Genomic DNA, 12,897 nt, shown 5'->3' with positions numbered 1-12,897 from the left:
TATCATATTCGTAAACATAGACGAGTGCCTTGCGTTGCGTACATCTAAGTAAAATATGTATATAACTTCTCATAATTATAAATCTTTTGTTTTTTTAATTTGATATAAATATCGAACACAAATAAACTATGACAAAAAATAAGGGAAGCAAAAATGGTGTGAGAAATGCAGTTTCCAAGACAAGAGAATACATCAGCATAGAAACAGTTTCCTGTCTTTTAAGAACTGTTACACATTATGTCATGAAACTGTCTCAATAGCTATTTTCATCAAGCAACACCCCACCCCACCCCTTCTAAATCATGTTACAATTCCTAATATAGCCAAACACAACTAATGTATTAACTAATTTACCATATAATAAAAATAAAGTTATTAGTCTTACATAGAAATCTTTTAGCTCTGTAGAGTACAACAATAACATATTTAGTGAAATCTCACAAGTAAGGTAAAAGATGGTAGAATATATGTAGACTTTACCGCTATCTCATGAAGATAGAAAAAATTATTTTCAAAAGGTCATCAACTCAAATACAATAAAATCGATACAAAGAAGGAGACAATAATGAGAATGTATTGTTGAGTATTGATTATTAGATGGGCTCCTTTAAAAGGGGATATCAAATTAAAAAAAAAAAAAATAGCTACTCGTTAATCTGTCGCTAAAAACCTCATAGCTAATAAATTTTCAAGAATTTATCATACAACCAAGATTTTTGTTATTGCTAACATATATTATTCTTCACTAGATCATTATTTTTTTTCATAATGAACAAACATCTTACGTGTATTATTACGTAGATATAATTGGCTTATATAGTTCTTTTTAATTATTAGATATATACACATGAACAATTTGTGAAGAAACTATAATTAAAGACGAACGTCTCTCAATTTGTTTTTAGGTTTTGATAAATTTAGACAAGAAGAATATATTGTACCTTTAATTCGGATTTATGCAGAATATGAATATATGATAGTAAGAAATTGATTGGTCAATTTCAAATATTATTTATTAATTTTATTTTAGTTTGCTTTTTTCATAATGAGGGTATATTTAGAGAATTTTTGGGGATAAGTATTCACCTGTTAAAATCTCCAGCTGCCAAAAGCCTGATAGGGTGGGGTTACAGAGTTACACTATGGAAAATTGTCTGTTCCATTTGTTTTGTTTCATAAAGTGAAGAATTTTTAGATAAAATCAAAAGCTAGTAATTGAGACTTGTAGCTTTCAATTTAAAAGTACTTTTTTTTTTCTTTTTCGTAATCAAATTTGTAAATTGTTCACGTAAGTGTGTTTATAGTTTAGTGATATAGATGAAAGTTACGTGACACCTAATGTACTATCCTCTTCTTTCTTTTTTTCGATCATGCTTGATGCAATAGAAAAAGAAAATTGAAAAATTAATAAAATTAAATGTAATTTTATCGAATGATAATTTTATTTTAATTGTTAATAACTTTATTGGTTCATCACTAATGAATATGTAACGGAAGCGGAGTCATAATTTAGGGGTTCAATTCTCCACCTTAATTGTGGAAGAACGGGAGCTCATTATCAAGTGAGCTAGGTCTCAACCCCTATGGCAAGAAAATTGTTATTATTATTAACGAATGTGTCTCTAAGAGAATTTCGAAGGAAGAGTTAATAAAATATTATAGACGAGCCAAATGTCAATATTACAGCTTCATTTATAAGGATGAAATCAATTAATCCTTAATTAGAGATGTTTGATTATAGTTTCGAAAATAAAAAAATTCTTGACAAAACGTGTTTTCTTTCTAACTAATCATACATAATAAATTAATCAAAATAATCGAATCAGTAAATTTCGATAGTGTACGATTAAATTTACCTCCAAAATCAACTTTGCCACATAAGATTTTTTTTCAATTTTCACGTATAAAACATGATAACCGGTTGGGGGTCATATCTAACTTACCTTTCACAACTTTAATCCTAGCAAGTTCTCAACCAATTATATATTCCCCTAACCTTCTATGCAATCCTTTAGGAATGGTCCCAATATGGATCCTAAAAGCCAACTCTAGTAACTTTTAGGATATAGTTTTAAGTATTGCTTTATTCTTAAATAGAAAATTCAACTTGACTTATAGGTGTGAAGTCACTTTTATAAAGAGTGTTTAAATTTTCAGATACGAGTTACATTTAATTACATATGCTCTAATATAAGTACCGAATGCATTGATCAAATGAGAAACAAAAACAAAGTTCACAACTAATTGATTTCAATCATGAATATGAAAACCTTTGGAAGAAGCATTTTAGCTCTCGCGCCACAACTCAAACTTAGTTGGACCTTAATGTAAATATCAGACACTCAACATCATATGAGGAATAAAAATGAAATTCACAACCAATTGATTTGAGCATGGATATGAACATGGATAGAGAGGTTTTAGCCCTCAATTAATGTGAGACTTTCCAACGTGATTCAAATTTTATTGGATTCCAATATGAATATCGAACATCACCGACCCGAAAACAAAATTCACAGCCAATTATTGGCACCCCCAACCCATGCAATCCTCTAGGGTTGGGTCCCCACATGTATATGAAACTTAAAAGCTAACTCTACTAAACTCTATGATGGGTGATTCAGCAATTTTAGACTTATCTTAAAAGTAGAATAAATGATGAGCCTAATGAAGCTTTTTATGGACACCCTCTCTCTCTCTTTGATATTACGTATAAGAAATCCCTCTTCCCTATTATTGTAAAATTGAATTAGTTTCAGAAACAAAACAAAATGAAAAAGTTTGATTTAAAGTCTAGGAATTAATTCTTAATTCAATTATGGAGAAAGTAAATGGAAACAAAGTGCTATTGTGATATCAAATCCGTTGGACATATGCATATAATATAGGTGAAGAATAGTGTTTAAGATTTAATATATACATATACAAGTAATTTTTTTATATATACTTAATGACTATAATTCTCTATATGCATAATCTACATTATCGATAAAGGATATTTAAGTGATTACCTTTCATAGTATGTAGTTTCGACACTACGATCAAGTTAGTTATGTTTACTTATGTTCTATGCTTTTTAGGAACCTTATGATCCTATTTGAGAACAAATTTTATAAATTAGTAGAATATATAAAGAATTTCTAGTATTATTATTTTAACTTTTTATGTTCAATTAAATCATAAAAATAATTAAGTAATATTTTCCTTATTTTAATGGGACCAAGATCATAGTTAGTAACATAAAAGATATATAACTTTTAAAATTTTATTTCATCAACTTATATAAGTTAAATTTTAATTACATCACTAAATCTCAAATTTGATTTTGTATAAATCAAATCCTTCAATTATTTCAAGGACTATAATCATTATTATGCTATGCAAGACTAAATCCAAAAAATTCCTACTATATATCTTTAAGCAAAACGACTAAACGAAAAAGGTTCTCTATGAAAACATAAATTAAAATTAACAAAAAGTTAAAAAAGATGATTGGGTCCCCTCTTAACTCATTCACAACTATCAATCTTCTTTTTTCCTAATTACCCTTTTATTATTATTTTTCTTCTTCCAAGTGTAGTATATTTTTATATATATATTATATATATAGATTGTCCCTCAAAAAAAAAAAACATAAATAAAATAGCAGAACAAACAATATATATATGGACCCCACTTTTCATGCAATGACGAAACATTTCACTTGAAATAAATAAATAAAATAAAATTATAAAATAATAATAAATAAATCCACTCTATGTAGTCTCTATATATAACCACCTTCCTTTACTCATCATCTTCATTCCATTTCCTTCTCCTCCTCCGTCACCACTATCACCATCACCATCATTCGCCCAAAAAAAAAAAAAAAAAACCAAAATTTTATAAAAATTATTTTAAAAATTCATCATACAAAAAAATTACGAGTCTACAGCTGCCTAATAGCTAAGGGGTAACATAACTACTCTATTTGGAACGAGAAGATTATTTTTCACAAAGATGACGAATTTGGAGGCATCGTCATCCGCTATTGCACCGGTGGGCCCGCCACGATCACCGTGGCACTCACCGGTGCCGTATTTATTTGGGGGATTAGCAGCCATGTTAGGGCTAATTGCATTTGCTCTACTAATTTTAGCTTGTTCTTATTGGAAACTTAGTGGTAATTTTGAAGAAAATCAAGAAGGTGATCTTGAAGAAGGAAATAATAACAACAATAATAATAATAGTAACGGTGAAGATGGTAAAATGGTGGAACCACCAATTCTTGACGAGAAATTTTTGGTGATTATGGCTGGACAATTGAAGCCAACTTATATTGCTACACCTAGTTTGTCTAGTAGAGCTTCATCTTTTGGTAGCAATAGCAGTTGTACCGCGAGCAGTGAGAGTAGTACGGACAAATCCGAGGCTGAAGAAAAGGAGGAGGAAGGAAATGATGTCTCAGGTTCAAGTCTTGAGAATCATGAAGAAACGCCTGTAGGAGAGAGAGTAAAGGAGGAGGAAGGAAATGAAGTCTCGAGTTCGACTTCTGGAAATGATTTCGTGGTTAACGTGACACAAATACAAATTAATTAGCGGAATGAATTTCGAGTCATATGGTAAGCATGATGAGATTAGGTCCTTTAGTTTCAAAGAGAAAAAGAAAAAAAAAATCTTGTTTTTCTTTTTTACCTTTTTTTTCCCTTTTGTGGGAATTTCCGGAAATGTATATATTTTTTGGAGAATGAATTGGGAAAACTTTATATATCTTAGTAATTTTATATGAGGAGATCATACTTTTTAATTTTTAGACATATGCTAGGTATGTTATAGCTCATTATTCAATGCTTATACACCTTAGGGGTAAAATTTATCTGTGTTAGATGTTTATATCTAGTCGATGAATAAGTAAAGTATATATTTTTGTTAAGATTCATTAATTTATAAAGTTAATTATTTAGTTAAATATAAATACTCAGGGTAAATATTTATCTGCCCTCTCATATGGATTTCAATTTCAATTTCAATAGTAAATTATCATTATATTTTTCACATAAGTGGTATGATTCATCCACCTTAAGAATAGTTAGGTAGACAGCAAATTTGATGTGGTCCTAAGACCTGAGATCCCAAATTCTGAAAATGCTTGAATATCATGAAAGTCACACCCTCCCCCTCCTCACCCCCCCCCCCCCACCACACACACACCACCTTTATTCATTTTTTACTAAAGTAATGATTTTGTATGATCACTTATAATTAATAAAATTTGTAACACATATAGAGTTTGGAGTAAAGTTATCTACTACAAAGCGCTCCTTATTTATCAAACTCGAATTTTTTACCATGAATCCACCCCTATTTATTGATCATCTTATATTTTATCGATCTTCTATAAAATAAAAATAAAAAAGAGTACAATTTAACTAAAAAAATATTTAATGAGTCGTAAAATTAATTTTCTTTTTTGATAAGTTCTTTTTTCTCTTTAATTCTTTTAATCCAAAATGATCTGTCTATTTGGTACAGCTTTAACCAGGGAGTAGTTCAGAAATTCACATGAAAAATCCAGACAGTTATAGCTTTTATCTGAAACTGATCCAAACAACAAGAATTTTCATGCATTAAATTTTTGTACTGTTGTCCTAAGTCACGTGACACTTGTATGAACACGTGTATTCCATTAATACCAACCCCCACCCCTCTTCATCAAGGGCGGATCTAAGATGGGGAAGCAAGTTTTCGGAAACTCAATAATTTTTTTTGAAGTTTTAGTATTTATATTAAGAAATTTATTAAAATAAAAGATTTTTTGTTGGAAATCTACTGATAAAGTAATTTCTTGGTTTCACTACTAAGAAAATATTATTTCTTACTGTGAAAAATGTTTAGTAACTATAGAAATATTTGAATGAATTAGTGAAAAAGAAAAAAAAAATGAGTAGTTCTTTCTAATATTTCAATGAAAATCTATTTTTTCACCATGTGATTATCCGATGAGCTGATTCAATGGGACTAGGGTGAAAAAATCATGTTTTGTAATATAAATTTTATATTGATTCACAATGGAAAAAAACCTATGTTTCTAGTAGTGTCTGGTGGTAAAATGAAACTTGTTCAGGTTTTGTTACTCTCCTTGTTGAGGATTTGATTCCTCTTTGGCATATATAATTAAGAAATAATACATACTTTGAAATCCCGAGAACCTATAAATTTCGATGTTTGGACCCACACTTTTGTTGGGAAAAAAATCTTATTGAAAATGCTAAATTGTCTCTAAAAATGAACTCTATAATATTTAAATATAATTTAATCAGATCACAACGCGAATAGATTACATTTTTTTATGGAGTAGTGACTTAGTGTTTCATATGATTAGACTGAATCTAAATAAAGTTAATAACAAATCAAAAGATTGATTTTGGTTTGTGAAATGGAGATCAAAAATAGGATAATCATACAAGTTTTAATTATGACAAATTTATTTTGTTCTTGGGGAAGTGGTACACAACAACACGCATTGTCTAGTTGAGTGGATGCACTCTATGAATAATACATCCACTTTAATTTGTTGAGTTATATTAGGATTGTACACCATTTTGTGGAACCATTTAAAATGACGTGTAACCATAATTATCTTTCACATAACTTATAGGGCAATGAACTCCATCTGAATATTAAGATGAAGTGACAAAGTTAGAATTTTTTATCAAGATAAAATTTATTTATAAATAAGAAATTTGATCTTGTAAATATAGTATATTACAAAAAAAATAAAATTATGAAGGGATTTGAATAAACTCCCTTTGACTTACTAACTAGATCTATTCCTAATAAAGTTAGAATTTTTCATCAAGATCAAATTTATATCTATATAAGAAATTTGTTCATGTATATATAATATATTATAATTTTTTGATGAATGGATTCAAGTAAACCCCTTTCGATTTACTAACTTTGTTCCTAATGACCATAGTGAGTATGGGTAGTGAAGAGAAATTTAGTTATATGATAAAATGGAGAGATTAATTTTTCTGTATTTGATTTTTTTAAAATAATGGTACCTAAAAGGGGATTGTGTCGATCAAAATTCTAGAAGGTCAAATCTAAACCTTAAATCAAAAATTAAAAAAAGATATATTTAATTTATCCTTCCTACTCGTTATTATAACCTTGGGTGATTGTGTATATAAGTTTAAATCTTATAGAAAACGATAAATTAACTGGCCAAATTCATCAATTGAATAATTTCCAAAAACTTAATGATATCTCCATTTTTATTTGCTTATTTGATTTTGACTTCCCCCACAATTTTAAAAGTAAAATCTTATAATCTCAAACATGCAATGTAAAAAATTAAATTTAAAAATACTATAAAAAAATATTCAAACTAACAATACAAATAAACTGAAACGGAAGAAGTAATTAAAGATGAAGAATAAATAAAAACATGGAATAATCTCAACCATAAAAAGCCTAAATCACCTCAATGTGACACAAATTAAAATGTCTATCATGAAAAGAAGCACAGATAATTAAAAAGATGCGGCATCATGAAAATGTTGCTTAATTAGTGTACACTTCTTCACTGTATATTATGAACAAAAAATAGTGTAACATTTGTCCTATATATATTACTCAAGTCCTAATCAAGAAAATTGTAAAGCACTTCATTTTTAATTGCTTACATTTATTAGGACAAACAAAAATTTGACAAGTGTTTGTAAGATACTAATTCAATATGTTCTTTTTATTTGAAAGTTGATTTTTAATTTATTTTTTTATCTAGTGTTTGATATTCATATTACGATATCACTATATTCGAATTCGTATACTAAACTCATTTCTGAATACATGCTTCAGATATGATTTTTTTCACGTCGTAGCTCAAACCCAATCTTTAGCTATATACAAGAAAGATACTCGTTCATTTTCTCTTTGTTTCCATACTTCCTAATTTCTTGTCTAATCTTACCTTTTATTTATGATTTTAATAAGTTAAAAATATTATCAGTATAAAATATTTTTTATATCACCAATTTGGATATTTATAAGTGTTTTCTTTAAAATGTGTGATTTATAACATTGAAAATAAGATAAAAAAATTTAATAGGCAAACCACATTCATAAGAATGCTCATTCATTTTTCAATATTCTTTTTTCTAGAATTGTCTAATCTTGCCTTTTGCTTAAATCACATCCATGGTTACCTTTTAAGGTTTCAAAATTATGCTCTTGTTCTTCATATTCATCCTCATCAAAAAATACCTTACACCCAAAAACATTTTTTTTCTTAAAAGTGAGAGAATAAACCCCATTAATTCTTTACTCTCTTTTTTTAACTCTTTAATAGAATATTTCAAAGTTATTCTATATTTAAAAAATAAAAACAAAAAACTATATTTAAGGTATGACATGACATAGAACAACTGCCAAATGCTATCACAAACATGTCCATTTAATATAAAACTATTCATTTCACAAAGTTCATGAATCAATCTACTTTATAAAGTTTTGATTAAACCTTAGTGCAAAAGAAAAAAAGTTATCTTGATCTTTACGTGGTAAATGGTTTGAATAGTCATCTCTTAGTACAATTCAGTGGATGGATAAAAAAAAGAATACTGCTAGAGTTATATTTTGCATACATGCATGTCATTTGGACTTCATTTATTGATGTATGAGATTGGAAGAAGATTTGATGCTTTCAAGTTTCAAGTGAGAATTAGATTCAGGATTCAAATTGGGAATTGCTAATTTATCAAATATAAAATTAGCTCCTATTTCATAACAGAGGCATATCCAGAGTTTAAATATAATTATGCGGATAATAGTTATTCCGTTTTTTATCTTACAAAAAATTATACATCAATTCCCTCATAACTAAAACATGCAGAATGCGGGTTATGAATAAGCGGCTTCTTTGCTAGTTACCAAAGACCCCTATGGACTCAATATTTGAGTTCTTATCACTAATTAAACTCATGACACATTTGAAATTATAATATATATATTTTTTATATGTTAATCTATGATTAGTGTTGAAAATATTGGATTCAATTAAATCTGATAATACTCTCCATCAGCCTTTGGCCTGAAGACATGATTACCTTATCTTATGCCATGGGTATCGCCAATTTTCTAGACTTCGATAAATTTGCATATGTAGCCACTCTTACCAACAATTTTCACTTTTTTTATTGTTAAGTAGTGTAGGCTTCGATCAATTTGTATAGTGATTCTCACCAACAATCTTAGTGACCTCTAGCATAGACTATTGTTCTTGATTAAAAGTAAGTGCGCTTAACCAACATTTTCATAGCATTAAGTGAGTATGTCCCATTCAAACATTAATTAGAAAACTATCAATTACTCAATGAGGGAGAAAGAATATTCAAGTATAACACTATATGGTGTCCAAATGAAACCAAACTATTTTTGAAGTGTGTGCTACTGTATATATGATCCCAATTATATGATTGCATAAGCCATATTTAGTCCACCTCTCAACTACATTTAGCCCATATAGAGAATAATATGAGGTCATTTTGCTTATTTCAATTAATGAGAAGTCTTCATCAATTTTATGTTACAAGCACAAACTCCAATTGCTTACGTATGATGTGATTGAACTTTTGTGCAAAACAAGAAATGTTCTTGATCTTAATTATGTGGCAATAATGGTTTGTATATTCATCTTCATATTAAATGGATGGAAGACAACTAAGAATTTTATTTGCATATACATGTCATTAGGACTTTATCTATCAAGATTCAAGCACTTTAAATAATGAAATTGGAAGAAAATTTGATGCTTTCAAGTGAGAAGTAGAGTCGGGATTCATAATAGGAATTGCTGGTTTATCAAATGCAAATTAGCTCTATTTCATGACATAAGAGAGACCAATCCAGAATTTAAACTACATAAGTTCAACTTTGAGTACTGAACTCATGAAACATTGAAAATTATGATTTTCCAGCGATTATTCTAATCGATAATCTTAACCATCTCTATGCATCAAATATTGATCTAGATTGAAATAAGTGCATTAGCCAAAACATTCATAGCATTAAGTGAATTCCCACTCAAACAATATCCACAAAAACTAGCAATTATTGCATTAGGCAGAAAGAATATTCAAGAATAACACTATATGGTGTCCAAATGAAACCAAGCTATTTTTTGAAGTGTATGCTATGTGTGATCCCAATCAAAGTTCATCATTAATTAAAGTTAAGGCATAAGCAATATCTAGTCAATTTCTCAAGTACATTTAGCTCATAGAGATTAATGTGAGGTGATGTTTCTTAATTATTTCAATTGATGACAAGTCTTTATCAATTTTTATCTTACTAACACAATCTCCAATTGCATTACTTATGAACAGTTCAAAAGCATATTAATGCAACATCCACTAGAATCTTGAGGTAGATCAATGAGCTTAATTTCATATTGCTCTCTATTTATCAAATCAATGACTTTGGGGTTTGCAAAAATTGCACCATATCAATGATTGATAGGCCAATGACCTCATCAGTCTAGACATGTGCCATGAGCATCAGAGTTACCTAGGAGCTAGGTTACACTATCATGACTTATCAATCAAATGGATTAAAGTTTCTAGGTAAGCCCAGAGGCGCGACACCGGTTAGATCTTCTGAACTTAGTATTTTCAATTCGAATTATATAATTAGGTGTAAAAATTCAATAAAATTAAAAGAAATAATAGGAAAAATCATGATAACTTTAAAATTGCAATTGGTTCAATATGAAGAATCTTAAATTTTGAAACTATAGGGTTTAAATTGAAAATCTGCAAGCGCCATTGGAGATTCTTGTGGCTTATGATTTCAATTTTAATTAATATGTTTGATATTTTAAAATTTTTGACAAAGCTTTATTGGAAAAGAAAAAAATGAGGCATTTCTTAATGATTATGACAGCCATTTATATTTGTTTGGACTAGAGTCATGTCATTTGAATTCAAATGATTTTTTCTGATGAAGTAAGCCAAGAATATATGGAGAAAAGTTTCATGAATAATTCAACTCAAAAAGTTATGAAAATAACAAGTCATAAACTTCATTATTATGTATAATCCATTTAGACAATTTGTGGACAAGATGATCAGATTCAGGATTATTCTTTTTGCAAACGTCAAAAATAATTATGCAGAAACTAGAGAAAGGGTCAATTATTGGGTATATATCTACCTAAAATTATTAATGTGTTTTGTGGACAATATTAATAGCACATGACCCTAAATAAAGAGGTATGATGAAGTCGAGGATTAGGATAAAAGGGTAATAGGTAACCGAGTGTTATCATATTTTTATGTGAGAGAGATAAGGGGGTGATAGTCTCCACTTTTCATCTTCTCCTTCTTTAGTGGTATTATTTAGTATTCACGTAGTATCTTATTCTTCAATTTTTACTACTACTTGTTGCTTCACTTAATTTGTTTATCTTGCTACTTTGCTATCATTATTTTCCTTCCAATCCCTCTTTGATTACACTTCTTTTGACCTGCCTAAATTACTTGAGCTAAAATAGTCTAAAATGCAGGCATAATCCAATTCGCTCAATTTTTACTAAGTTTTAGTTTTTGTATTTGTTTCCTTTATTATGGCTATATATAGCATATCAAAATGAAAAAAAAAAATCTTTTACAAAAATACTTTAAAAAGATTTTTCACAAATCAATATGAACTGCATATCAATCCAAGTTTTTATAGGTTGAAATGGACTGGAAGAGGTATTTACAGGCCCAAAGCATTTGCATTGTAAATGCAAGCACTATCCAATTTGATTGGTCTTCATCTATGTAAATTTCAGGCCCAATATGGAAATTCAGACGCATATGTGTGAAGTCGTTTTAGAACTCCAAACATTTATGTCTAGTTCTTAAAGTTAATTTCGAAGATGTTAAACTTGTAAGATTTTATAAATTTTGGCTAAGCTTTAAATATAGATTCTGAAATTGATAGGGGAGAACTTTCGCAAATAGCCACTATAATAAATTTAATTATGCTCTATAGCTGTAGTTTGCATATTTACGGGTTGTAGCTACAGTTTAAGCTGCCTCATTTGTATAATTACGCGTATAAGCAAACATATACTAGTAATTACATAGTTTCTTAATTTTCATTATGTATTACTACATGTTATCTCATTTGTTATATATCTTGCTATTTCATTGTCATACTATTCTTTCAATTCTGCTTAAGGAAAAACAGCATGAATGTCCCAAAATATAGATTTTAGAGTGCCAAGTATTCCTCCTTTCTTTCTCCCCAAGGAGTCATTTGGTGTAAAGTATAAGGTATAATAATTTTAGGGATAAAATATAGAACTATTTTATCATGCATTTAGTTGGAGGTATTAGGCAATGCCGGGTTATTTACCCACCATTTATACCTTAGTGATGGGATAATTATCCCTATACATGGTAGAATAACCTATTTCGGAATAATTAATCCGGGATAACTTGTTCCCAACCAAACGACTTCTAAGAGTTGGACTTCCCTGCACACGAATCCAGATTTTTGAGTCCCAAAGCAGGTACTTGATGAAAAAAGAAAAGTATGAGGAGAATTTCACATCTGATTTTCCTATTTCCTGCTTAAAATTGGAGTATCTTTTTTGGACTTGGATTATGTTAGCACAAAGCACTAATCTTAATCAAATTAACAAGAAATTGGAAGCTTCGTAGATCATGAATTTTTTTTTCCATAGGGTGTTTGGTATCTGCATTGGAGCCTGATTAATTCAAGTTCGCTGTGCGCGGTCTCCATTCAAGGAGAGTGCTCCCTACCCAGGATTTTTTCATACCCAAGGCTGGAATTCGAGAGCTCTAGTTAAGAGAAAAGATATCTCATCCATTGCACCACATCTTTTAGTCATGTAGATCATTG

General features: G+C 29.1%; 3 protein-coding genes across 5 annotated transcripts in view; 1 reads left to right on the top strand and 2 right to left on the bottom strand.

Moving 5' to 3' along the window:
• Positions 1 to 12,897, bottom strand: part of LOC125824494 (preprotein translocase subunit SCY1, chloroplastic) — a 390,387-nt gene that overhangs the window by 245,006 nt on the left and 132,484 nt on the right. Inside the window, exon 1 of one of the 2 annotated variants that reach the window (XM_049503883.1) lies at positions 11,406 to 11,411. The exons of the other annotated variant lie outside the window; for it this stretch is intronic. The gene's annotated coding sequence lies outside the window, so the exon portion shown is untranslated. Of the gene's footprint in view, positions 1 to 11,405; positions 11,412 to 12,897 lie in introns of those variants that run through there. 2 annotated transcript variants of the gene reach the window in all.
• Positions 1 to 12,897, bottom strand: part of LOC125824507 (xylose isomerase) — a 470,700-nt gene that overhangs the window by 391,837 nt on the left and 65,966 nt on the right. The window lies entirely within an intron of this gene.
• Positions 3,808 to 4,790, top strand: LOC125824543 (protein GLUTAMINE DUMPER 2). The gene has a single exon (XM_049503945.1). The coding sequence runs from the start codon at positions 4,000 to 4,002 to the stop codon at positions 4,576 to 4,578; it is 579 nt and encodes a 192-aa protein (XP_049359902.1). The 5' UTR covers positions 3,808 to 3,999; the 3' UTR covers positions 4,579 to 4,790.

This window comes from Solanum verrucosum, unplaced genomic scaffold (assembly GCF_900185275.1).
Source record: "Solanum verrucosum unplaced genomic scaffold, falcon-dt-bn FXZP01000022.1, whole genome shotgun sequence".
NCBI lineage: Eukaryota > Viridiplantae > Streptophyta > Magnoliopsida > Solanales > Solanaceae > Solanum > Solanum verrucosum.
The sequence above is the reverse complement of the archived record's forward strand: the minus strand, read 5'-3'. Positions and strand labels throughout refer to the sequence as shown.

Excerpts from the sequence above, each read along its gene's own strand:
- LOC125824543 (XM_049503945.1), top strand. The coding sequence starts at position 4,000 with ATGACGAATTTGGAGGCATCGTCATCCGCTATTGCACCGGTGGGCCCG.